This window comes from Parasteatoda tepidariorum, chromosome 9 (genome assembly GCF_043381705.1).
Source record: "Parasteatoda tepidariorum isolate YZ-2023 chromosome 9, CAS_Ptep_4.0, whole genome shotgun sequence".
In the NCBI taxonomy this organism is placed as follows: domain Eukaryota; kingdom Metazoa; phylum Arthropoda; class Arachnida; order Araneae; family Theridiidae; genus Parasteatoda; species Parasteatoda tepidariorum.
The window spans coordinates 53,453,612-53,480,462 of record NC_092212.1 but is presented as its reverse complement, the minus strand read 5'-3'; the positions used below and the strand labels follow the sequence as shown (position 1 = coordinate 53,480,462).

The 26,851-nt window shown below is 29.2% G+C and overlaps 2 protein-coding genes across 11 annotated transcripts in view; one reads left to right on the top strand and one right to left on the bottom strand.

Moving 5' to 3' along the window:
- LOC107452953 (macoilin-1) overlaps positions 1 to 12,465 on the top strand; it is a 63,056-nt gene extending 50,591 nt beyond the window's left edge. For 2 of the 4 annotated variants that reach the window (XM_043049647.2, XM_043049645.2), the window contains exons 8-12: positions 2,764 to 2,922; positions 3,009 to 3,188; positions 5,656 to 5,776; positions 7,075 to 7,249; positions 9,775 to 12,465. In XM_043049647.2, the coding sequence (XP_042905581.1) occupies positions 2,764 to 2,922; positions 3,009 to 3,188; positions 5,656 to 5,776; positions 7,075 to 7,249; positions 9,775 to 10,037 (898 nt within the window). In that variant the 3' untranslated portion in view covers positions 10,038 to 12,465. The remainder of the gene's footprint in view (positions 1 to 2,763; positions 2,923 to 3,008; positions 3,189 to 5,655; positions 5,777 to 7,074; positions 7,250 to 9,774) is intronic. The other 2 variants (XM_071185300.1, XM_043049646.2) reach the window with 1 other exon arrangement.
- An 889-nt stretch (positions 12,466 to 13,354) lies between these two features.
- The window catches only part of LOC107452951 (Leucine-rich repeat kinase), a 106,841-nt gene continuing 93,344 nt past the window's right edge, over positions 13,355 to 26,851 (bottom strand). For 6 of the 7 annotated variants that reach the window (XM_043049649.2, XM_043049650.2, XM_071185066.1 and 3 more), the window contains 5 exons: positions 26,543 to 26,637; positions 24,599 to 24,868; positions 21,769 to 21,947; positions 19,931 to 20,050; positions 13,355 to 13,901 (listed from right to left, as the gene is read on the bottom strand). In XM_043049649.2, coding sequence (XP_042905583.1) covers positions 13,561 to 13,901; positions 19,931 to 20,050; positions 21,769 to 21,947; positions 24,599 to 24,868; positions 26,543 to 26,637 — 1,005 coding nt within the window. In that variant the 3' untranslated portion in view covers positions 13,355 to 13,560. The remainder of the gene's footprint in view (positions 13,902 to 19,930; positions 20,051 to 21,768; positions 21,948 to 24,598; positions 24,869 to 26,542; positions 26,638 to 26,851) is intronic. The other variant, XM_071185065.1, reaches the window with a different exon arrangement.

Genomic DNA, 26,851 nt, shown 5'->3' with positions numbered 1-26,851 from the left:
CCTGTTATTTTTTAGTCAATATTACTTCTACACGTAAAATTTAAATTGCGCTATTAAATAATATCTTTTTGACGCTCTCACTTCATGCCGATACTACCACAAATCCATGTAGTGTTTAGATTGTATTTTCGGCAGTTTATTGATATTGATTTTCCCGTGATTTTTAAGTATCCCGATATATTTCTGACAATATGGGGAATTCGAATCGTGCTTATGAATATTTAAAACAATGATTCTATCGTTTTTCTTTTTTGGGGTCATGTATTTCACACAGTCTTTTTAAAATCCTATATTTTAAATACGATAATATTTATTACAACAACCGAATCTCGAAACGAAACAAGCATTTAGTAACACCCCCCCCTCCCTTTGAAGAGTCCGATCAGCGTGATTTCGCCGTCTATCTTGTTTTCAGCAGTCACTGCTACGGATTACAAGATTTTTAATTTTTTTTTGCGGAGATGATGTTTTACGAAATGCGAAAAAGGAAACAATTAGTGTGTTTTCTTCGTACAAAATGGGAGAATCTCGCCATTGTATTAGAATAATAATATAAAAAAAAACATTACATATTCATTTAAAAATTAAATACGATTTTTATTTTATTCAAAAAAAATTTTTTTTATTGTGAACGCAACGTTTCTGTTACTTCAAATTCAATTCGTAACATGCATACTTGTTATTGTTAAAAGCATCTTGCAGAAAGATATTAGTGCTAGAGAGGTTTGTCGCAGAAATCCCAAGAAAATTCTGCCACAGGGCATATGATGCTCACTATGTGCTCTTGCGCGCCGAATCTAATCAATTAAAAATGAAAACTGTTGCCAGCGCGAGAAAAGAAATATCATCGGTTTTATTGATACATACGTACGTATTAGCGTTTTATATAATATAGATTGATCTGTAGTTTTGCGTATAGTTGTAATTGTTCAAAACTACCCTTATGTAACAGGCATGTGATTCTTGTTAAAATTCTTAATTTTTAGGGTTGTTGTTTTTTCCTTATTTTGTTATTTTTCTGAGGATGTTAAAAATTTATTTCACTGGTGAAAATTTTTACTAATGCAGTTCTTAAAATGTGTAAAAAAAAGTGCATTGATTGAGAATTGGCAATTTGGATTCTTCGAAAGGCATATTTATTCTCTAATCTATAATAATATTCTTTAATATAGGGCAGGGGTGGCGAACCTTTATGCACCAACGTGCCATTTTTTCTAAAAAATTGTTTAATGAGGTCATAGACGTGCCGTCAAATAATTTTGACTTCGCAATTATTGAGAAAATAATAATACAAAGTAGTATCAACTCAAAACTCTATTTATTATTTAAAAAAAAAAAACACACACATTTTGCAATGTCTCAGTCATATGCGTAATTCAACTTAAAGTAACATCAGTGTGACTTCTATTGTTGCAAATTAGATGACATATAATTTATATTAGGTTGTAACATGTTAGTTTAAGCAGGACTGTTAATTTTTTTTGCTAGTTATTCATTGTTAGCCTGTTTTTTTGGAATTAATTGTTAATTTTTTTGTTAATTATTATTTTTTATTATTTATTTCATTATTTTATTATTATTTATATTTTATTATTTGTTTATTTATTATATTTGTCTTTTGTGAATTCTAATTTAATTGTTAATATGCTTCATAGTGAACTTTGTGATCGGTGGAGTGCCCAAAATATTGTGCCAAAAATGGCACGCGTGCCATTGGTTCGCCATCCCTGATATAGGGGATCATTCACTGGATTCCTTTGTAAAGTTTTAATGTTTTTGGAATTTAACTGAGTTAATGTTCATTTTAATGAAATTAAAAAATTCCAACTTACACTTTGCACCGAATTTTTACAAATGAATCTAAACTTTAAATCCATTGGCTAAAAAAAGGTGTTGGCAAGCTAAATTTTTTAAAGTAGTTTTCTAAGGAATGATTGGCTATTTTTCTTCTTTAAGTTATAAAGCTTGTTAATTAAGATGTTCTACCACGTTTTTAATATTTTAATTCTTAGTTTTATTTGTATGCATCTAAGTAAGACTAATATTTCATTATTCTGTGATATATTAAATATTTTTCATGTGTTATATTTTCTGACTTCTTGATCTTCATATATATCAATTTGTTTAGTTAAAAAACTATAATATAGTAAGTGTTATTATATAATATTGAATTTGTTATTTAAACTATGTTAATCAAATATTGTAAGTTAATTTGCTGGACACAAAATCTTCTCAACTGCTTTTCAAGTCCATTATAAAAATAAAAAAAATATTTTGAATAGTTTTTCTTTTTTTCTTTCTAAATTTCTGGTTTTATACTAGGCAGTTTCTCTTTTTTCAAACATGGATATCTTTTACTTTGTTTTTGTGATATCTTTTTTTTTATAACAATTGTGGTATCTCAATTTGCCAATCAATAATAATTCATGTTTATCAGCATATATTGATAGAATGTACTAAATGGAATTTAAACATGAATTCTATTTAGTTAATTCTAAATGGAATAATCAAAAAAGATTATTCAAATTTTGATTATTCTAAATAGAATAATTAAAAACGAATTCTTATAAAAAAAAAAGAAGTTGCTATTGAATTCACAGCTGATTTTGATTTCACAGCTTATTGTTTTTTTTTTCTTTTTATAGAATATGTTACAAAATTACATAATTGGGACAAATGAGTTCTTTTCTTATATCTTAATTTTTGCCATTCAAGTTTGATAGTAATATTTAAAAAATATTTATTCTTTTATACCGTTAATAGACTTGAAGCTGATATAAAGAGGCTGAAATCTGATCTGCAAACGAGTAGGCAGTCGGAACAAGACCTCAGAAGTCAGATTCATAGCATTTCTGTTGGTGAACGTTCTGTAAAAACTGAACTTTTGCAGTTGCAGCAAGATAATGAAACTCTTAATCATAAGTAAGTATGGTTTTTATTTTAGAGACGTTATTAGGTTTCTTTAAATTAAATATTTGATTTCTTTTTATTAATGCTTTCAATTATAGATTGCATAGTCTTGCTGCAGCTCGACAACAAGACAAGCAGACAATTTCTTCGCTTGAAAAACGACTGCAAGAGGAAAGAAAGATGAGAACACTATGTGAAAGCCAACTTGCAGCTGAAAGAAAAGCAAAGAAAGCTGAAGAAGCTGCGGCAGCCCGTGCGGTTGCAATGGCATCTGCAAGGTACATTAGTTTAGAAACTAATATGTTATATCGTTGAGAAATGAATAAACATTATATTTAGTAGCTAAAAAAAACTATATAGAGCTAATGAACTCTCATGTCATGCAAATAAGTTATTTTCACTGTATCCATGTATAGTGCTTGGATTGTGTGGTATTTAGTTATCCATTACTGAAATGTTATTCATTAACTAAACTCTTTAGGTTATAATTCAGTAAATTTATAATTCAATGAATTAGTCACAAAATTTTAAATACGAATTAACAGGGTGCATAGTGTTTTTAAAAAGTGCTTAAAGGTGCTTATTTTTGTTTTTAAAAGCCCTTAAAGGTGCTTTTTTCATTAGGTGTTTTTTAAATGTACTTAATTTTCCCTTTTCCAAAATGAGATTTTTCCTTTGCCATGTTTATTTTTGCCACGAGTTATGCAAAAAGACACTGTTCACATTGTTCTATTCAACGTTTTCACAATTAATTCAACCCCAATCTATATCTGCATACCATCAGTCTGTAGCGTATGAAAACGCTGTTCGTTTTACATGATTCAAAATTTCGTGATTTTTGACAATTGTCAAAAACTATGCCAAAATTTTTTTTTAGGTGCTTGAAAATATTTTTAAGTGCTTGAAAAGCGCTTATTTTTTTGTTGAAAAAATTTGGCTACTCAACCTGATTAAAGCTATCTTATATGTAAAATTAACTATAATTAATATTCCTCTTAAATGATTACAAAATATCAACTTTTGCAATTTGATCCTTTTAAGAAAGAATACCTGCTGGGAAAGAAGATGACTAAGAATGTATTTGCATGTCATCTGTTCGCTCCACTTGCTGGTGGCTTTTTTTCTTTCCAAGTTTCCTTGGGTTCTTTTCTTCAAACACTTGTGAGCCATACACATCAACACTTTTAAGTCAGGCAAGCCAAAAGCTTGCTGACTTAACAAAACTGACTAATCTTGAATTCTGAATTGATGCAGAAAGTAAATATATGCATGTCACATCTTGTTTAAGCCTTGTGCTTTTATTGAAATAAGTGTTAAAGGTACTTNGGGAAAGAAGATGACTAAGAATGCATTTGCATGTCATCATCTGTTCGCTCCACTTGCTGATGCCATGAATTATGCAAAAAATTCGTGATGCCACGAATATTCGTGATGCCACGAATATTCGTGATGCCACGAATATTCGTGATGCCATATGCTGATGCCACGAATTTTGCATAATTCGTGATGCCACGAATTATGCAAAAAAAAACGCTGTTCACATTGTTCTATTCAACGTTTTCACAATTAATTCAGCCCCAATCCATATCTGCGTACTGTCGGTCCGTAGCGTATCAAAACGCCGGTCGTTTTACATGATTCAAGATTTCAGGATTTTTGACAATTGTCAAAAACTATGCTATAAAATATTAAATATTGAAAAGTGCTTATTTTTTTGTTGAAAAAAATTTGGCTACGCAACCTGATTAAAGCTACTAAGTTACATAACTTTTTTTTTTGGATTGAATGATCAATTACAATATACAAATTATCTTATATGTAAAATTAACTATAATTAATACTTCCTCATAAATGATTACACAGGGTTCCCACGCTCCTTAAAAATCCTTAAAAACTGCTTAGTTTTTATTTTGAAAATTAAGGGCCCTTANTGACTAAGAATGCATTTGCATGTCATCATCTGTTCGCTCCACTTGCTGATGGCTTTTTTTCTTTCCAAGTTTCCTTGGGTTCTTTTCTTCAAACACTTGTGAGCCATACACATCAACACTTTTAAGTCAGGCAAGCCAAAAGCTTGCTGACTTAACAAAACTGACTAATCTTGAATTCTGAATTGATGCAGAAAGTAAATATATGCTATGTCACATCTTGTTTAAGCCTTGTGCTTTTATTGAAATAAGTGTTAAAGGTACTTATCATTTTCAGGGAGTCTTAAAACTAATTGCCACAATACTTATATATGTATAGTACCTATTACAAGATTACTTACAGTACATTTTACCACAATTAAGCATGAATAATAGTTCGGTATGTTTCTTGCATCTCCCTGAAACAGCTTGACACTGTACTAATGCAATGAATTTTCAATTATTCAGGAAATTGGAGGGCATGGCGATTGGGAATAAACAAATTTCTCAGATTTAACCTTTTATAAAGTGATTGTTGCCCTTCTTTATCTACTGTTATCATTATATCAAATGTTAAATTTTGTGGAGTTTATTCTTGATTGAAGAGTCACACGGAAAAGTCAACAAAACACATAATTTTTCTACATACATACTAAATTAAACAAAAATATGCGAAAATTCAATTTTAAATACTACGCTTATTACCTAATAAATTCATCATTATTTGGATTATTCATTTATAATTAAATCGATAAAACTTTCTTTCTGATAGCTAAAATGTATACTTTAGCTTGTGTCTTTTTAAATGTATGTATGATCCAATTTTTTCTTAAATTAGAACGGAATGCACAGAAAATTGTAAATCTCGACGAAGGGAACTAGAAAATGAAACAAAACAGCTACGGCGAGATTTAAAGCTTCGGGATGAAAAACTCCAGCAGTTAGAAAGACAAGCACAGGTGAGAAATGTTTTAGTTGCATATTCAGAGCTATTTTCTTTTAATTATCATTAAGAAAATAATTTTAATTTTATATTTTAAATATATGTTATATAATTTTAGCTTAACTTAAAGCTGATCTAATTATTGAGAAAACTGCAGGAAGGTTCTTATATCAAGTGTATTTTACTGTGCCTCTAAAAATAAATTAAACACCCTGAATAACTTATGATCAGATTTTTTAGAACTCCATCTTAATTGCTTGGGGAGGTATCCTCAAATATGTTAATTAGTTAGAACAGACCATATTTTAAGATATTTAAGTTACAAAATCAGACACTACTACCATTTTTTCTAAATAAACAAAGCTTTTCTTGATGGATTGATTTCTGACCCCAAAATATAGGGGGTAGCTACAATCTGGGACATGTGGTCCTAATAATTTGGCCTAGAGAGTAGTTGAAAATTTGGACCCGTTAGTAATAATTTTACTTTTCGCAAAATTCGCCACATCTTGATAACTTTTTAGGAAAAATAAAAACATTTTGCATGCATTCATAAGATTTCTTTATCCAAAGTTAATTCCATGTAAAAAAAAAATCATTTATTATTTAGTATTGTTTTTTATTTAATAGTAAAAAAACTTTTTGAATTGCAAGGTGTAAAATTTCAGGCATGTCATTATTCTGATAATTCGGGATCAATAATTTATATTACGACAAAATTTACTTGGAATTTCACTAATCTAAAATTTAAATTTCAAATCTTGTTGATGAGACATTAAATCCAGCCTTACAAACATCCTCCTTATTTTCTTCCTAAGTTCTTATTCACAAGCAATAACAACTTTTTTTTACGCAGATTTATTAGAGAATAACACAACTTTAGATAAACTTCGAGGGGGTGAAATTCCATAATACTCTAAATTTAAGCATCAGACACATTCAAAATTTTAAAATTGGTAATCTAAAGAACTAATTCAGAAATGGTAAGCATTGAAAAGATTGTTCGCTAGAAAAATTGCCTTAATTTAAACTTAAATTTTAATGAGTAGCAATTTTGTTGCAAATTCTGATTTGGGACAAGAGTTATTTAATTAATCTGATAAATTTGCCACTTTTTTGATTGTTTGCTTGGCTACAATTAGATCGAATTAATTTTTATTATATTATGACATTGAAATTTGAAATTGTGCATTTCTATATATATATATATATATATTGCACACTTTACAAAACCATTATAGTGAATTATTTGTGTTTAAAGTTTTATAACTTGTATACTGACATCAGCTGTGATATGCGAGTATTTATTTTCAGTCTTTGTCCTCATACCAGGAAAACATCGGAAGTACGCAAGCTTTGGTTTCTGCTCTGAATGCTATGGAAGAGAAAAATGCTCGTCTTGAAACTAGTCTTAGTGCAGAGACAAGACTGAAATTAGATCTCTTCTCAGCATTAGGAGAAGCTAAGCGTCAGCTGGAAATCGCACAAAGTAAGTTATTTCGCAGTGTCCTTTTTATTCTTGTAACAAAGCTGTGCAGGATCTCCTATTAATGTTAACACTTAAAATACACATAATACACAGTATCTTTTGTATATTACTTCATAAAAAGTGGTCTATATATGAAAAACAGTTATGTAAAAAAAGAACTACTAGTAATTTGTTTACACGAAATCGATATTTCTTACAATTATGTAACCCCTTTAAAAATGCACTGTGCTAGGACTTCTATATTAATATATTATGATAGACAGAATTAAATTGTTTCTGTGAAATAATACCTAATTATGAAATAAGCCATTATTTATTTATTTTTTTTGAAAAAAGGAACTGTACTTTTACAAGAATACTAAACGCAAATGGATTTAAGGCTATTCAAATCTTAAGGTGTACGATTAACTGTTCTCTGATCTTAAAGTGTAGCTAAAATATAAAAACTCTTTGAGAAAATTTGTGAATGATCTTGTCAAATAAAGAAAACCAGATGTAAACAAATACAAAATAATTTAACTGCCATTAGCTGCAAAGCATTTTCAATGGTTGTACAGATGTTAAAAACTGTCTTTGAACTCTATTTTGATATATCCTGAAGCAGGGTTGGGGTTTAGGACGTAATAAACTGGTTTTGGACAGGACACGTGGGTTTTACTGNCAAAAAAAAATTTCAGCGGAAATTAGCGGGGAAAATGGAAAAATCTGAAAAAAAGCGGAAATCCGCGGAAGAATCTCATCCCTGGTTATAAGTTCTATGTTTATTTTACCTCTTAAATATTGTTCAGATAAAATTGTGACATAATTTGATTAAAAGAGTTTTGGACAGTTTAAGACAGGACGGTTTAAACCGTGGATTAATCCATTCTGTCCTAAACCTTGCCAACCCTGTTCTGAAGTATAAGGCACTATTAGCTGTCCAGTTGCGGTTTGCGAGCTTGACTGTGAAGTTAATGGGTGGGTACGAATCTGCTCAGAGTATGGACGTTTCTCTGTGTTTTTGATTTTCGTTTTTTAAAAGTCCTTAAAGGTGCGTTTTTCATTGGGTGTTTTTAAAAAGTTCTTAATTTTCTGTTTTCTAAAATGAGATTTTTTCTTTATCATGTCGATTTTTGCAACAAATTAAAAGCATCGTTTTCACATTGTTCTGTTCAACGTTTTCACAATTCATTCAACCGCAATCTATTTCCGCATATTGTAGGTTCCTAACGAATGAAAGAAGCAATCTTTTTACATGTTACTTGCAGATCTGCATGTACATAAACTGAGCTGGGCTCGGTGGTAAGAATTCCTGCACTCTCGTGTGCAACTGTCATGGGGACCAACTAAACATTGTCAATTTTTTGTCCATAACAATAAAAGGAAATTTTTTTCTCTTGTTAATTTCAAAGTTGGTGAAGGGCCTCCGTCTTTGTCGCTGGCTAGCTAATGGGCCTCCTCCTCAGTTCCATGATTCTTGAGCTTGACTTGGGGATCATTCACTAATAACATATTTTCATGTTAGTCTCCAGAGCAATAAAGAATCACAAAGCTTTATCTCCTCGAAATTTAATAAATGTAAGAATCAATTGAGATTTATCATAAGACTTATTTAAGAGACCATCCACTAATTGCATAAAAATTTAATAAAATACATTAAAAATTTAATCTTTTTAATGTATTTTATTACGTTTTATTATATTTTTAAATTTTTCAGTATTCTTCAATTGTTATATGAAAAAAACTCAATAATATTTAGAGACAAGTGAAGGGGCTTTCATTGTATTAAATGCAGCAAAAAATCATCTATTTTTCAGATTTGTCATTCCAAAAAAATTTAATTCATATGTTAATGATTTGATTTTAAAACAATTGAAATAAAAAATTCAATTAACTCAGATTTGTTAAATATTATAAGTGTAGGGACCATGTACTTCTGACAAAAATGTTTGGCTTCAATACTAATTTAATTTACATTTGAAAATTATTTAAATATTTTTAATCATTTCAATAAAGAAATTCTAAACCAAGTAACAAGTTGTAATAAAAATCTATTAGGGGCCATTTATTAATATACTTAGGTAATGTGAATTTATTAGTTTATACCTATTTTGCTTAATTCTTTACATATCTTTATAAATTCTGTATGATTAATAATATTTTATAAATAATGTTTATTAACGTTTATTATATTTTATAAATAATGTTTATTAATGTTAGTGTTTATTATATTTTATAAATAACGTTAACATCTTTTATAGATAATGCTTATTTAAATCTAAAAAACACGCTCTATAACCTTTTTTATATAATAGTTTTTCTTTGTCTCTCCAATGAGACTTGAAATGGAGTTGTTCCCTGTTTTATTAATCTTGTCTTGGAGTGTTGTCAACTGAAGTCTTGGCTTGAGCTCATATGTAATCTCTCCCCCAAATTTTTGTGTTTGAAATATTGTTTCATTGCTGAAGTTATCTTTTGTTTTTGTAGTTGTTCACTACTTCAAGTTTTCTTAAAGAATAAAAATGTATTATTTAACTTTTTCACAGCTCTGCTGGCACAGAAGGACAAAGAAATTGACGAACTAAAATCCAAGATTGCCGAAGTAATGGCTGTAATGCCTGTTACATCCAGTCCTAACTGTTATTCCCCTAATCAACCAGCCATCAGTCTCGCCTCTGGAATAGTTTCCTCTCTCCTGTACTCTCCCAAGTACATGGGTGAGGAAAAAGTCGCCAAATCTAATCTGGATCCTAACGCTTCCGTGTATACACCGAAAGTCTCACGCCTCACCTCTGAATCGGAAATCTAAAACGACCACCAAGACAAACTGGTTTGGAAGAACTCATTCTATGAAAATTAAAATTAATTAATTAATAAAGAAAAGGACTTTTTTTTCCTCCTCCAATGGCTGTTGTACTTCATTTTTGATGAAAATTTCAAACGAACTTTGTTTAAAAATTTCAAAAAAAAATTTGAAAATCTCTTCAACTGTTTTACTGACGTTTTAAACAAAGAAGAAAAAAAAAATTTTTTTTTGTGTCTATGTTTGAGCTTGAACGACTGTGTGTAGCTTATGCAATTTTATATTTTTTTCCCACTTGAAATTTATGATAAATTTAAATCGCTGTGATTTTCACCCATTTTCCTTAAAATCTACTCAATAGATAAAAATTGAATAAATGATTTTTTTTAATAAAAAGACCACCCACATAAGCTATGTTTTTGTGTGGTGTAAATCTGCAATGCCAATTTTCTGTTCCCCTTTGCACTTATGCTCAAATTTTATCAATCTCCCTACCCTTTTATCCTTTATATGCTAGTAGCATAGCTGCCAACTTTGGATACTATTGATATTCATGTTAGAATGTTTTCGTAAACTGTTTATTTTTATTGCAATAATCTGCAATTAGCAGAGTAACTTTCTTGAATTAAATGCTTTTAAGGCAATGATTTTGAATTTAAAATCTTGAGTTGAAATTATCAATTGAAATTTTATCAAATTTTAGTTTATCTTAAGTGAAATCTTTTACTGGAAAAATTTTGTGTTAAAAATACTTGAGATATTAGTCGTGGAATTATAAGATAATTTCCTCCTGAGAAGAATTTGTAATTAAAAACTCTTTTGGTAAATAATTATTTGGGGTAAGTGCCATACTAAAAAGAAATTTTAACTAAAAATTCTTTTGATTTTTAATTAAAAATGTTAATAAAGGAATCGGTGTAAATTCCGTGCTGAAATGTCATTTTTGTTTAAAATGCTGTTAAGATTTTAGTATAAGAACTATCATATGTAAACTTCATACTAAAAAAAATTTATTACGATATATAAAAATTTCAGTCTTAAATTGCTGTCTACATCAATATTTTGGAAATTATGCCCTTAATATTAATTTTTTTTTATTGTTAAATGTAAAAATTTTAAAAATCTGAAATATTTTTAAAAAGGCTTTTAAATTTGTTTTATTCTAACTATTTGTAAATTTAAATTCTAGCTTTTATAAAATAACATTGCAATGTTTGAAGTAAATCTAAAAATGTATTAAAAACAGTTTAAATGTTTTATATTTGTCCGTGTATGCATATTTCGGTCAAATCTGAAATTGAATTATTTTACACTTTCCCTAAACATTGTATGGAAGGCCTGTAAACTATTCATTGGTCCTTCTGTAAAATGCTTAGGTGTAGTGTGAAATATTAATAATTTCATACTTGGCCTGTCGATATCAGGCATTCTATATAATGTTGGATTTCATACACCGACAGTAACGTATTCTTTATATTTTTTACCAGTAAACATTTTGTCACTGGGAAACTGAATTTAACAAACTTAGTAATAATTTGATGTTAAACTGTGATTTAGTTTTGTGTAAAAATCCTTGTCAATTTATATTGTTTAATCAAATGTTTTGTAAAAATTACAATTTAGATTTGATTGATTCTTCCCAAGTTAGCAGTTATGAAGTAGCTTTTCTTTTCAAAACTGGATAAAGACATTAAACTGATTTTTATCACTCTTTATAGATCTGTCAAAACTTATAATCAAACCCAGTGAAATAATAATTTTTTTCCCCTTCTTAATCCTGTGTTTTATTTTTCCAATTGAGATTTGGAATTTGTAAATTTTTTTTTAATCACCTGTAGAGAGAGAGAGAGTTACCGAGTGACAGCACAGCAACCTAGTCTTTATTTGGAACTTTTTATTTTAATTATGTCTTGCAAGATTGCACAATATTCTATTATGTTCTTGTTTTATTTTTTTTTTTAATTAAAAAGGCAAATCAATGAAACAAATTGATTTTTCCACTAATTATTTCACTGGGTGTCTTGTAACTGTTTGTATATGCTAGTAGCACATTTTTGTGTGATTGCTCAGTGGAACATTCTGAAAGATTTTATTATTATTTTTTAATATTATTAGCAGATGAGGATACAAAAAAAAATGAATTATGAAAAGTATCTTTCCTTTTTATTTTTATTTTGGACACCTGGGTGGTCCTGGCTTCTCTTTATTTGCTCATAATTTTGCTAAATAATGTAGCCCCTTTAAAACATTTTTTTTTACATGTCATTTGCCATCTGTATTTGTCGTTTGTTTTTAATTTTTGCAGTGATTAACTGTGAAAATGTAATGCAGCGAGATGAAGTGAGCTTTTTCAGTTGATGTACCACTGTGCAGTGGAGTTCATTAGACATGAATGTATGGATAATTAAAGGAAAAGTCTTTCATTGAAAACCTATTCTGTTTGTTATTTTTCATTTGTCTAGACACACATCGAATCACAAAAATTTGCACATAACAGTAGATTCATTGCAATCATCTTAACTTTCCAAGACTTATTCTTAACGGTTCGAGGGGTGACCTCATTTGCTAATTAATTTGTGCAGACGGCAATTATCATTTACTTTACTTAATAAATAATCAAAAAATATTTCATTATAAAATAGACAAATTTTTACATTTTAAAGAATGTAATATTATCTGGCAAAATACCTAACTTTGTCAATTAGTTTGTAAAAAATCTGATTTTAAATATACCAACTTCTATAAAATTCAATCACTCAAGAACTATTAAACTGAATTTGTTCCAATTTTACTTTATAATATTACATTCTTTAAAAGAATGTAAAAATTTTTACACCTTACAATTCAATTTTTTTTTCTATTTTTAAATAGAGAATGAATAATTATTAAAAATTTATTGTATTGAATGGTCTTTGGTTAAATGAATTTTGTAATTATGAGCAAGAGTTTTACAATTTGCCCAAAACGTTGTCAAACTTAATGCAAACTTAAACAAAAAAACTTAATTGCTTATTTATTTAAAATAGTACTCATAATAGGTAAATTTGTTATTACACATAATGAAGTATGGGTAATTTTTATTGACGCTAAATTTTATTCATCAATACGGTTGTCACGACGCCACCACAAGTGGCATTTCCGCACCAAACAAATGACACTGAATAAAATTAAAATCGTTTGTGAAAAATTATGTGCTTTTGATAACATTTTGAAGTAACGGCAAAGAACGACCATTTTACTGTGGAACAGAGAGTAGTTGCTCCGAAAGGTTTTACTGTACTTTAAAACAATAGTGTGTAAAATAGTTTGAATTAACCAGACAATTTCATTGGAGGAAAATGTTTTATGTATTTAGATGTTCATATATACAGATATGCAAACTGTACAACAGCTAGAGCACTAAAAATATGATAAATCCTTCTTAGAAGAAGATTGATAGAGATTTTTATATGGTACAAGAAAATTTACATATCACAAAAAAGCAATTCAATTGCCTATTCAAATTTACATGTGAATACGTGAAATAAATTTATGTTGCAGCCCAGTTATCAGCTCGCCATAATAATAAATACATATTGTCTTGGTATGGTAAAGGAGCATTAATGGGTGTATAGCGCCCAATTAGGTTTCGATAGCCTTTACCAACTGTTGCAATGTATGGTATGTAGTTATTATTTGGAGAAGAAGAATCCTTATTTTCTGTTTTTCTGCCCAGAAGTGGTAAGATTGCTTTAACCTCCTCTTCAAAAGGACGAAACACCGTGATTGGTCTCATAGTCGTTCCTTCAGCAACTACAATACAGCCCCACGTGGTCCCGATGTAGAGGTCACTTCCCACACTGGCCATGGCTGTGACTTGACATCTTCCAGCTAAAAAGTCAGTTTTTTTTTAATATAAAATAATGTAGATTATCCATTTTAAACAAGTGTAAAAAAATTACATCCAATGTATGCATTTTTAAACTTTATAGAGAGAATCTAAAAATTTCAGTATTAAAAAGGTATCTGAATTGATTAAAGTGTGCAAGCTGTGAGAAAAACGTTTCTCAACTTTGTCGAGTTTTGCTTACAGGTTCTTTATAGGAAAAATTTACTAACTGCAAAAATGTTAGCTTTAATAAAAGAAATAAAAATATTGCATCTTTAATTTAAAATATTTTTTTTAAACTCCATGTCTCCTGTTGAAATGAACAGAAATAGCAAGATATAATTGGCCATTTTTCATTTTATCATCTAAAAGTCTTAAGAAAATTAAATAACATCAAGATTTGCAAAAGAAAATTAAATTAAGCCGAAAATGTGAAGCTTACAATAGAAGCATATTTTATTTTATCCAAAATAACTTGAATTATTTCATCAGCATTTTAGCGACATGAATTAGGGCTAATAAAGTAGAGCCCTACTTTTTATTTATAACTAGCTGAAAACCTATTCTCTGGACAAGGTGGAAAAAAAATTCAACTATCAATAAATCAGGGCTGAACAATACTATGCAATCATGCACAAAATTAAAAAACATATATATATCAACAGAATTAATACAGCTAAAATAATTCCAATTTTGTTATTTAATATTTTTGGCTTTATCAGATTAAGCAAAACACGTTTTTAATAGTTACTCCCATCAAAATAACGAGTAATTGTAATCAGTATCTTTGAAATGATGTTATTGCGCAATAAATTTTTCCTGGTACTTAGCCCTTTTCAAGGCCTGTAACACACCTCTTCCCACATTATTTATATTAAAATTGCACCGTTTACCATTAAATTCATAAGTGCCTATTACCAAAATTAATTAAACACCATTGGCATCAATAATGGCAATTTTTATGTTCCTACTAAACAAATCAGTGTTATTCTCTATTAATATTGCTTTTCAGTATATAGCTTATTTTTTTATTTCAATTATAGCACCTATTACTAAAATTAATTAAACATCATTGGCGTTAAAAATAGTACGGTGATTTTTTGTTTTTCTCCTAAACCCTGTGGCAGAGTTTTTTCAGGCTTTCGGCGACATACCTCTCTAATACAAATATCTTTCAGCAAGATACTTTTAAAAATAACAAATATGCACTAAATTAAATTAAAAAAATTAAAATACTAAATTAAAGTAACTGAAGGTCAACTTCAAAAAGAAAAAACATTTCAGATCAAAAAAAAAATTTTTTTAATTGAATATGTAATATTTTTTTTAATTCTATATTATGGGTAATATTCTAGGGGGAAGACACACTAATTATTTCTTTTTTGCATTTTGTAAATTATCATCACATTAACAAAAATAATAATAAAATTATTAAATCCGTAGCAGTAACTACTGAAGAAAAATATTGACAACAAAATCACGCGAATCGGACTCTTCAAAAAAGGGTCACTAAACGCTCGTTTTCATTTTGAGATTCAGTTGTTGCAATAAATAATGTATTAAAAATCTTAGAATTTTAAAAACTATGGAAATCAATAGCAATAACTGCATAAAAAAATTAAAAAGAAAATTTCTGCAGAAAAGAAAATCAATTGTTTTTACTTCATTACTCTTTGTATTACACTATTCTGAAATGAGAATAGAAAAATTACAAGCATTTATTTCCACTCAGATGCGCGAGAAAGGCATCTTTTGAACATAATTCCGATGAAATGATAAAATCTTTCAAGAATTTCTGCAGAAAAAAAAATTTGATGTTTTACTTCCCAATGAAAAATCTTTCTGCAAGAACTCGTTATAGTTCTGTGATAATGTCGTGACGATTCTACCATGGGACTCCTAAACAAATTAGTGCCATTCCTTCATTAATTAGGCTTTTTAGTTTATTTTTTATTTTTGTTATTATCTATTATGAAAATTAAGCATCAGTAATAGTATGGTGATTTACTAAGCTTCTCCACTTCACCATTAATTTCTCATTTTAGTATGCAGCTAATTTTTTTATTCCAATTAATACCTTTTACCAAAATTAATCAAGCATCATTGGAGATAAGAAAAAAGTTTAAAAAATTCTCCTTTCTCCATTAATTTTACTTTTCGGTATATAACTTTTTATCACTACAAATACAGTTAATTTTAAATTATTTAGTTTTATAGATATACGCTTTGCATACCAAACTTCATAAAGATTGGGGAAATCTTATGCACTTACAGCTACTATAACAGGGATGGCGAACCAATGGCACGCGTGCCATTTATGATACGCGACACAATATTTTAGGCACTCAAGCGATCATAATTGTTGTTACACTATGAAGCATATGTAACAATTAAATTAAAATTCACAAAAAAAATACGAAATAATAAACAATATTAATAAAAAAATTTAAAATTAATGCTAAAAGAACAATTAATAACCATAAAAAACAAGCTAACAATAAATAACTAGCAAAAATAATTTAACAGTCTTGCTTAAACTAACATCTTACAACCTAATATAAGTTATTTGTCATCTAATCTGCAACAACAGAAGTCACACTGATGTTACTTTAAGTTGAATTATGCGTATAACTGAGATATTGCAAAATGTATTTTTTCTCACTGTAATTAAAGAGTTTTGAGTTGATAGTATTTAGTATTATTATTTTCTCAATAATCACGAAGTCAAAATTATTTGACGGGACGTCTATGATCTCATTAAGCAATTTTTTTAGAGAAAATGGCACGTTGGTGTATAAAGGTCCGCCACCCCTGCAGTGCCGTAGAGAGCTTAACTCGTGCCCGGGGCACAATACCTTTTTAGCGCCCCCCCCCCCATTCGAAAACCATCTATTATTATAAGTAAAATATACTCGCAAAGTAAAAAATAAATAAAGTCATAGGCTCAAGCTAGGCATTAAATTTGAGACAAAAAATCTAGATGAGAATACAAGACTAGATTTTGAAATGTATATGATCATCTAGGATTAGTTCAAAAGATACCTATTATTTATTTTACATATTTACAACGAAATATTTTAAAACAATAAAAAAGTAAATATTTATTATCTCTAAGGAAATACATATATTCAATAATATGATTATAATACATTAATAAAACTAATTACTATGTGTACAATTTTCCGCTTTTGATGAAGTTAATTTATCAATAATATCATTAAAGTTGATCATTTCAAATTTTTCTCTTTCCACACTTAAAAATGCTAGGTCACTGAGGCGATCTTGTCCCATCATTGATCGTAGATATGTCAAATTAATTTTAATTTGCTGAATGACCATTCGCAGCAAGCAATTGATACTGAGATAGTCAGGAGTATTTGAAGTGCCACTCTCAGGTTTGGAAAAACATCTTCTCCATACGGGATTATAAAAGTAAGAGATTCTAATGGAGTTTTAAGTTCAATTTCTTTTCTACTGCGGAGTAACATTTTGCAGTCACATACTTCGATAAAGAGTTCTATTCCATTGAAATCTGTATCATAAAATTCACCCAAAATTTTTAAAAAAAAATTTAAAGGTCATTATCAACATTATCCTTGTTCAATAAATTTTCAACGTCTAGTAGAAATCCAAATTTGAAATTAAGGTCATTTAATCGTGTACATATTTCTTGTTGGATACGATCAAGAACTTTTTCATAACGCGAGAAATTTCACTTTCTGTGGAAATACCGACATCTCAAGCCAATTCTACGGGCATTTTGCAGCGTCTTCTTACACGTATTGTTGCATCAATATCCCATTTTTCACAGAGACTTCGCTTTTTCTATTGCCTCTTCACAGAGCTTGTCTCGAATTTCGGCTAGTTCAGTCGCTAATGATTCAAGATCATGGAACACTTCTCTAAAATTCATTCTAGGATCTTGTAATCTGAGCTGCACACGATCATTCCTCCTTAAGATTTCATATCAGAAATGAAATAAAGTTATGAAACTAAAAGTTAGTATATTTTGCAACATAATTGTAGCTTCACTTCTGGTGTCACTTGTAGTGGTAGTGTCTTCTGAGAATTTTCCTAATAGTTCTACTATAATCGTTTGCCCATCGATGATAACGTTAACCGCTTGTATTCTGGCTCTCCATCGTGTTTCAGATTCATGTTTGACAGTTTTTGTTAAAGCATTGTTTTGTTGATTTCGAACTGTAGATGCCATAAGATGGATGAATTCATTTTGAATCTGTGGTGACAAATATGAGACAGTTTTTAGAGTTTCTGTGGCATGTTTAAGATAATTTGCTAGTAGTGTATCAAACTGACCTACAAGTCTGAGTAAAGATAATAGGTTTCCTACATTTGTACCATCTTGAAGTGCTAGTTTTTCAACATGGCCACATAGAGAAAGATTTTGCATAATTAAATACCTCATGCAAGCTAATATTCTTTGCATGAGGTATTTAATTATACAAAATCTTCCTCTACACGGCCATGTAATATATTTCGCCACCGTTCTTTTTAAGACTGAATGTTCGCTTCTAATGATACATCAATTCCCGTTCTACTTATTAATCTTCGTTCTGTTTCTTTCCAAGCCGTAAGTGATTTTAGGTAGTTTTATTTTAATTTTCTATAGAGTTGATAAACTATCCTTTTTAGTTAAATTTAAAATTAAACTAAGATATGTTGTTAAAATTAGACGTCAAAGTCCAATGCTTATTAATGTGATAGTTTTGACAAGCGTAGAAAAAAGTTGCTGGTTTTAGGTTGTCCCCCAGATAAGCCATATTTACGGTAAATTAAGAGTTCTTTGTTTAATTGAGCACTGTTAACAAATTTTTTCATACCCTATTCACTGAATAATAGAATCGTCGAGTAGATGTAGTAAGTAATCTTATTTGTTTTATTACTAACCAAGAATGCCTTGAACTTGAAAGGTAGTAACACAGTGAAATATACACTATAATTTATGCTAAAATTAAACTTTTAACATTTAATAACATTTCATTTTTATTCTAAGCAGAGCGCAATGACAATGACCCAAAACTGAAAAATACAGGCACAAAATAACTTAAACGTTAATATTTCGGGTATTTACCTAATTTGTAGCGGAATTCCACAACCTGTTGCAAGTGTCACGGATATGTAGTCACGGAAAAAAGTATCCGGAAAGTAACAAATAAAGAATCATTTATTTTTTGAAACAGATAATTCTCAGGCACACAACAAATACGGTGTTTGTGTCCTTTCCTAGAAACAGCAAAACGCTGTATTTGTTATGTGTCTGAGAAGTATCTATATTAAAAAATAGACAATCCTTTAGTTGCTATTTTCCGGATACTTTTTTCCATGACTGTACATATAAGTACATTAGAGTGTTATTGTTATCGTTTTAAAATAACAAGCGTAAGCTACTTTGCGTTTATAGAAATAAAAATAAATAGTGTTCTGAAAGAAAGAATGTTTGTACACTGTACAAACGTACAAATACTTTGTACACTGATGTTTGCACTTTGTAAACTGCAAATATTTGGAGATAATATATGTAACCACACAGCGTAAATGCCATAAGGAAGTGCTGACAGACACAGGTCGAGTCAGCCCTGTCATTAGAAAAGACGTGTCATTTCTATTATGAATATATTATTACAGTTTGATCAGTGTTCTCTTTTTATTTACGAATTAACATTTATTATATTTCACTGGCACTAAATTTAAAATATATTTTCCAGAAATAAATTGTAAAATAAAAATAAAAAATTATCCAACAATTTTTTTTTTGTTTTGCTGACCATTTGGCGTCCCTCTATGAGTAGCGCCCAGGGCATGATGCCCCCCCCTTGCTCCCCCTCGCTACACCACTGCACCCCTGTACTATAACAAGTTGTAGTTTGTACACTGAAACATTTTAAGATATCAAACTGGAAAAATAATTATAAATTCCCATCTTATTATTCTATTAATTCAAAACTTGAGTCTTCTTTCCATATACAGAAAAAATTATGTAGATAGATTAATATGGATAAAATTTACTTACGACTTAGATGCTCTTCAATGCTGATAGACATTAGACTCTCTGAGCATGGTGCAAGTTTTGAGCAATCAAGTTTATGCAAAATTGTTCTCTTTACTGTATCCCACTGGTAGGCTACACAACCTACAAAAAGTTCAATATATATATAATAGATTTAAAAAAAAGTTTTTTTACTTGCTTTGGTGATAACATTCACAACTTATACAGTAAATTATAAATTATTGAGAAAAAAATAGTTTAAATAATAGTTACACACAACTTTTAAACATAAACAGGGTTACTACTCAAATGTGCAGGGGAAAAAAAACCTGTACGTATTATGCACAATATATTAAGAAGAAGCACACAATCACTGTGCTATTGAGTGACTTATATAAGTCTAGCTATACTAGTTTTAACTGTTGGAAAGCCGACCGGCCTGTGTAGGGGGCAGGGAACTGTCCTTGCATCTCAAAAGGTCCTGGGTTCGAATCCCGAGCAAGGAATGGATGTTTCTTTCTCTCTCTCTGTGTTCCCGCCCTATAAACGGGTTGTGTGAATGGCGTGGTAGAAGTTGAATTCCTGGCCATAGATGGCGACACTGAAAAACAGAAACAATCGCACCCCCACTGCCTAAACAGGCATACAACAAAAATTGAAAAAAAAAACTGTTGAAAAACTTAAAGAAATAAGAAACAGCTTAATATAATTAAAACAAATAATGCTATAGTAAATGAAATAGTTTAGTATAATTTGAATATCATCCTTAAATATCCCATAGATAACGCAGTGAGTGGTCACCATTTTTTAAAAGACGAAAATAATTCCCTGTATTTTCCCCATTTGTAAAGAAAAACAATCTAAATTCCATGTATTTACCAGGTTTTCCTTATTCTACCTGTGGAGTGACAAGCCTGACTGCAACCCGGAGGCTGCAAGCAACAAGCTAATTCATAGTTTCAAAAACCTTACATCTAAAAAAAGCAGTATATGACCCGAGGCATTGTTTGGCGTAAGATTTCCGAGTTAACAGTTCATGGCACAGAAAGAGCTGTGCAATAATAAGGCATACAAGTTCTAAAACCATGAACATGCTTCAAAATTATTTTTGTGCAGTTTTTGACTTAATTCAAGCATTGCTTTTTTTTTTTTACCTCCTTTTTTTGTGATGACTTAATGAAGAACGTTTATGAAATAATTCCTAACAAACAAATGATCTAAAAATTGTCGTTGTTCACAGAGTATATTGAAATCAATCCCTCAATGATTCTGTTTATGTGCTATAAAATGCAAAAAATAAATTATTGATATGTTCCATAAGATGCATAATTCTTCAGCTGTGAAAAAAAGGTACTAGTATGTTTATGTTGACAAAATCATAACCAAGCTTTAAACATAAATTATTTTTCTTCTTAATTAATAGTTGAAGGAGAAAATTACATAATTGCTTTTCTTTGGTGCAAGGAAAGCAATAGCGACCCATTTCTGGTATTAAGAGGCCCCCAGTTCAAAAATTATGTAACACATCTTACAAGACCATTATTCAAATAGAATTTTTTAGAAGACTAAACTAAGAAAAATGTTGCCATTACACCATGAAAAGTTAGTTTAAAATGAGCAAAACAATCTCACCAATATAAAAAACTAAAGCAATACAATAATAATTAAAGAAAATCTCAAAACAGATGCAATTTATATTTGTTCCACCATTAAGAATTAATAAAATTTCACAGTTTATGACGAAATATGAAACAAAAATAATAGATACTACTTGTAGAAAAAGGATCTTTAAATTTTTCTTTAATATTTTCAAATTTGGTATTAAACAATAACAGTCAATAAAAAGTAAAATTTAAAAGTACCTGGATAAACATAAGACCATACTATAGGTTTATCACTAAACCCTCCTACTAGTTGATAGACATCTAAATTATCTACTACAGGATCATAATGATAAACAATTTCATGACCAGTGACTGATGAATTAATTGCTGAGTAAATAGATATCTTTCCTTGGGTTTGGCCACACCATAACTCACTACTGAAAAAAAAAGCACATGAAGTAAGAAAAATTATTAATTTTTAAGTAGGCATGCAGATCTATGTTAAATAATGAGACCCATTTATAAAGATATCTCAGATTTTTGAATAAAGTAATCTTTAATACACTTACTAGCAAGAAGAAAAAAAAGAGTCTGGTTTGGCACCAAGTGTTAAAGTTAATTTTTAAGCAAGCAATTTTTTTCACTACATCATGAATTTAAGGAAAAGAGATAATACCAGAAATTACATAAAATATTTTGGAAACTAAAAAAGAAAAAAATCATTGTAGTGACTTGAAAGTAGAAATTGTAAACACAGTATTGGATTGTCCAGAAAGTTCGTTCTGAGATCTGCCTTTAGATAAACTGACAAAATCGGCGTGAACTTTTCAGGTGTCCATTGACTAGTTCTATAGAATAACAAGTTTTTGAAGCTATAAAAAATTATGATGATGAAATATTTATTGTATTTAGTGTTTTACTAGGAGACTTAAGGAAAACAAAGAAGATAAACTATCAATGTTAAATAAATATATTTCCACTTATACACTTAAATTTATAGTTACGATGATATATTCTACTAAAACTAAGCAATATTTAAATTAAATTTTACATTTTCTAGGACAATTCGTTTAGCTCCACTAGGTTTTCAAATATTAGCTATACTTGATTGGTTTCACCAAAGCTCAATTTTTAGTTCTAAAACTTAGTGTTTACAAATATATTTGTAAATACTAACTTTTGTTTTTATTGACATTAACGAATATGAAAGATCATATTTTTAAATATCATACATGGAAAAAACTTCTGTATAGATTTAATTGAATGTAGGGAGCTGGAAATGGCTATGCTGCACCAAATACTCAGAGTAATCAAAGAGAAATGTCTGTATAAATTACACTGGAGAATAATTTTTTTTCTGTTGCATGAGATTTTTTAACAGATCTTTTGTATTGCTGATTTCAAACGTGCAATCAGTTTCGCTTTCTAAGCTACAGATTTTTTTTAAATGACATGTAGTCTATTTTTTTGTCAAAATGTACAAGTTTATAAATGTATACAGAACAGGGAGTCACATAAATATTACAGAAACTTTTAGGCGAGTTAGGGCACATCATCAGGCTTAAAATTGTCTCAGAAATGTCGTCATACAGCTCTAGCAGCGCTTCCCCTATTATGAACTGTTTCTTCGTGTGCTCCTGAACAGGTCATAATAGGGAAGTGTCTCTAGCAGCACAAGATGACATTTCTGGGCATAGGTTTCTATGTCATTTTAATCCTGATGATGAGCCCTAACATCCCTAGAAGTTTGGTGCAGTATTATACATAAGGTGATCCCCTGTTATACATAATGCTTTTAAACTTGTACATTTTGAATAAAAATGTCATTTAAAAAAACCTGTAGGCTTAGGAGCAAAATTTTATTTCAGATTTGAAATCCCCACATCTGCATTAGACAAAATCAAGTATTTGTATAAAAGCTACAAAAAATTTGTGCCTCAGTTTTATATGTAATACATAATGCTTTTAAACTTGAACATTTTGACTAAAAATGTTATTTAAAAAAACCTGTAGGTTTAGGAACAAATTTTAATCTCAGATTTAAAATCCCTACGTCTGCATTAGACAAAAACAAGTATTTGTATAAATGCTACAAAAAATTTGTGCCTCAGTGTTATATGTTATATTAGATATTTTTTATTCCTATTAAGTATTAAATGATGTCCTATTAAGGATTATTTTGGTTTAAAACCTGATCAAAATTAATATTTTATATCAAGATTCTAAGGCAGTGGTTTCCAACTGGCGGCCCCCGAAGCCTTTATTTGTGGCTCACGAACTAAAATATATTAGTTGTCAGTTTTTTGCGGACAATTTTCACAAAATCTATATGGGTTTAAAATACTTTTCTCGTTAATAAAAACCTAGTTTCTTTGTTTCTGTGAAATTTATCATACCAACGGTGTATACAAAATTATTTCTCAGGTTTTTCATCCAAGAAAATATTTATTCAAATACAAAAATAATCGTGTATGTTGCTCTTTTTTATTTATTTTTTTGTATTTTGTGAATATAATTTAGCATGTGCATATCAGAAATTTTCTCGAAGAAATTCTCCGATTTAACTTTTTGAAACCACTCATTTCGGACGAAAATATTTACATACACATTTGCAAATTTTAAATGTAAAAATCTATTCTCTGGTGGTTGCAACAGAGAAACCTCAATTTTGTCATTGTATATTTTGGTACTACTATGTAAGTTTTAATATCAACCTTTTTAAAGTCTTATATCTTAACAATTAGATATCTGTTGCACATTAATTGTTTAATACATGGGTGCACATAAAAGTTATTGTAGCTCGAATTTTTTAACATGCAATTAAATATTTTTAAAAATCTACTTCTTATTTTAATTTGTAATGCAATACGCTTGTTTTGTACAACTTGGTAAAAATCTGACAGTAATATTTAACGTTCTATCAAACATAAAATTTTGATAAAGTTGTGGCCCGCCATTTGATTTGTGTTTTTAATTGGCCTCATGAAAGTTGGAAACCCCTGTTCTAGGGGTATCAGTGTTTGCTGTTTCACTTTTATTACAAAATTCAATATTAATATTTTAACTAAAAAATTTATCATAAACTTACCAGTTATTCCCCAAGTCAATAGATGTAATGCAAAATATTGATCCACCACTGTTAATAAGTTCCTCTATATTATATTTTGGAGAGTCCCTGGCATCAGTTTTATTTTCTTCTGTATTTGTGTCTTCAATACAGCAAAGCCAAAGCTGGCCACCACTTGTAGCCATGGCAACACCATTTTGTCCAGGAAGAGTACACATGCTTCTAATTGCTGAAACTGTTGGAGCATGTGGATCTACAGAGAATGATGTCACCATTGAATGGTCAGCAATACTGAAAACATAAATTGTTATTTTTTTAATTGAGAATTTCATTAAAAATAAAAAATTTCCAAAATTTAAAGAACAAAAGAGTATTTGTCCTAATTTGGTAAACAGTTTATGAAAAAAAAAATTTCTCCAAAATTGAAGAAAAAGACAATTTTTTTTTTAAAATTCATACATGTCACCGAAGCATAAAGCGAGAAAAATTGATTGCTATATTAAAAATAATCATGTTTAAGTTGGGATAATTTTTCACCAAAAAAAAAAAGGAAATTGAAGAAAGAATGTAGTATTGAAACTACTGGAACGTTAATAAAATAAAAAGGGTGTCAGAATAAATTTATTCTTCTAGCTAACAACAACAGGTCCTTAAATTCTGAAAATTGAGTGGTTTGAAAGTATTTCTTAACGTGTGCTTCCTCTCTAAGCTTTTTATTATGACCCTAAACCTCTAATACAGTCAAATTCCCGCATAACGCATATTTGCTCGTTACAACCGAGTGCTTATACAAAAGCGGTTCATAAAAAAACCCTAAAAGTTCATACATACTAACTAAATTATTAATAAAGTAAATACTTTATTAATAATAAAGAATTTACTTTATTAATAATAATAAAGAAGTTAGCTAATTTGATTTGAACTGTCTTATAGCCTCTTTGTTGTGTTACTGTCTTTTGGATAAGACTCATGACCCGAAAAACATTGTCAACATGCAAAAAAAAAAAATTCATCGACCCAAGAAACATCTAAAAGAATTTTATCAAGGAAGATTAGCTGAGCTGGAGAGATGTACTTGAATAGAAATTTTATGAATCACAAAAATAATGCTCCCTGAAATCGAGGTTTGTTCGTTAGAAGTGAGCTATGCTCCAGTAGACTTAACATTGACTAACCACCAAGTAAGTCTGATTTCTTCCTTATGTCTAGGTTTTCATTAAATCAGGGCTTATTATAAGCAAGTTCATCTGTCTTTATCAGAACGATTTTTAATTAAATAGTTAAGGTTCATAGTGACAAAGTTCAGTATATATTTTCCCATCATTTACAATAAAGGCTCAAAATAATACGTTTCATTTGTTTAAATAAAGAAAAAAATTATGTTCAATACTCAAAAAAATTATTTTACATACTCAAATTGTTTACCAACAGATCCATAATTTATAGGTGATTTAAAAAATTAAATTAAAAAAAAACAAAAACGAAATGTACAGTTTATTTTGCTGCTTTGCTCGGGAAATCAGAGAATTTATTCTCACTAATATTTTAAATTGCTTACGAATTTTGTGCAAACTGAAAAGAACATACAATAATATTTTCCAAGCAGTTATCATTTATAAAAAAAAAGTGTGGTAGCCTGTTTAAAAAAATTAAGAGACGATCTAGTAAATATTTCAGTTAAAATGATAGAAAACATTGCTCTATAAATTTCTAGTCAACAACATCATTTGTGGGCGAACTTCATGAAATTAAAATACTTGATTTCCTCAGCAGCAAACTGTACATTAATGTCTCTTTTAATTTAGGTATTTTGCCATTTTATGGACAACCCAATAATAAAGGCATTTACAAATATTTCAATTTCTAAACTTTTAATTAATGTAGCACCATTCAGTGAATATAAAATTAAGTAAAATTTAATAGCAGGATAAATTTTGTTACAAGAGAACAAAGACATGAAATTACTTATAAATATGAACTCGAGCTTTAGAATCTCCTAACCACAAATCATCACCAACCACACACAGACAAGTAACAGTCACAGTTTCTAAAGTCAAAGTCTAAAAAAAATATATATATATTTTAGTGATAAATCCTAAATATAAAATTCAAAGAAACATTTATGCATAAAAAGTAATATTTTAGATCCCTTATTAGCATAACTACTGAAACATTAATGGTCAATCAGTTTAATTAATTTTTCTTTTAATGAAGATATTTTCATCCATTTAATTTATTGATTTGTAACACATTTTTCAAAACTATTAAGCATAA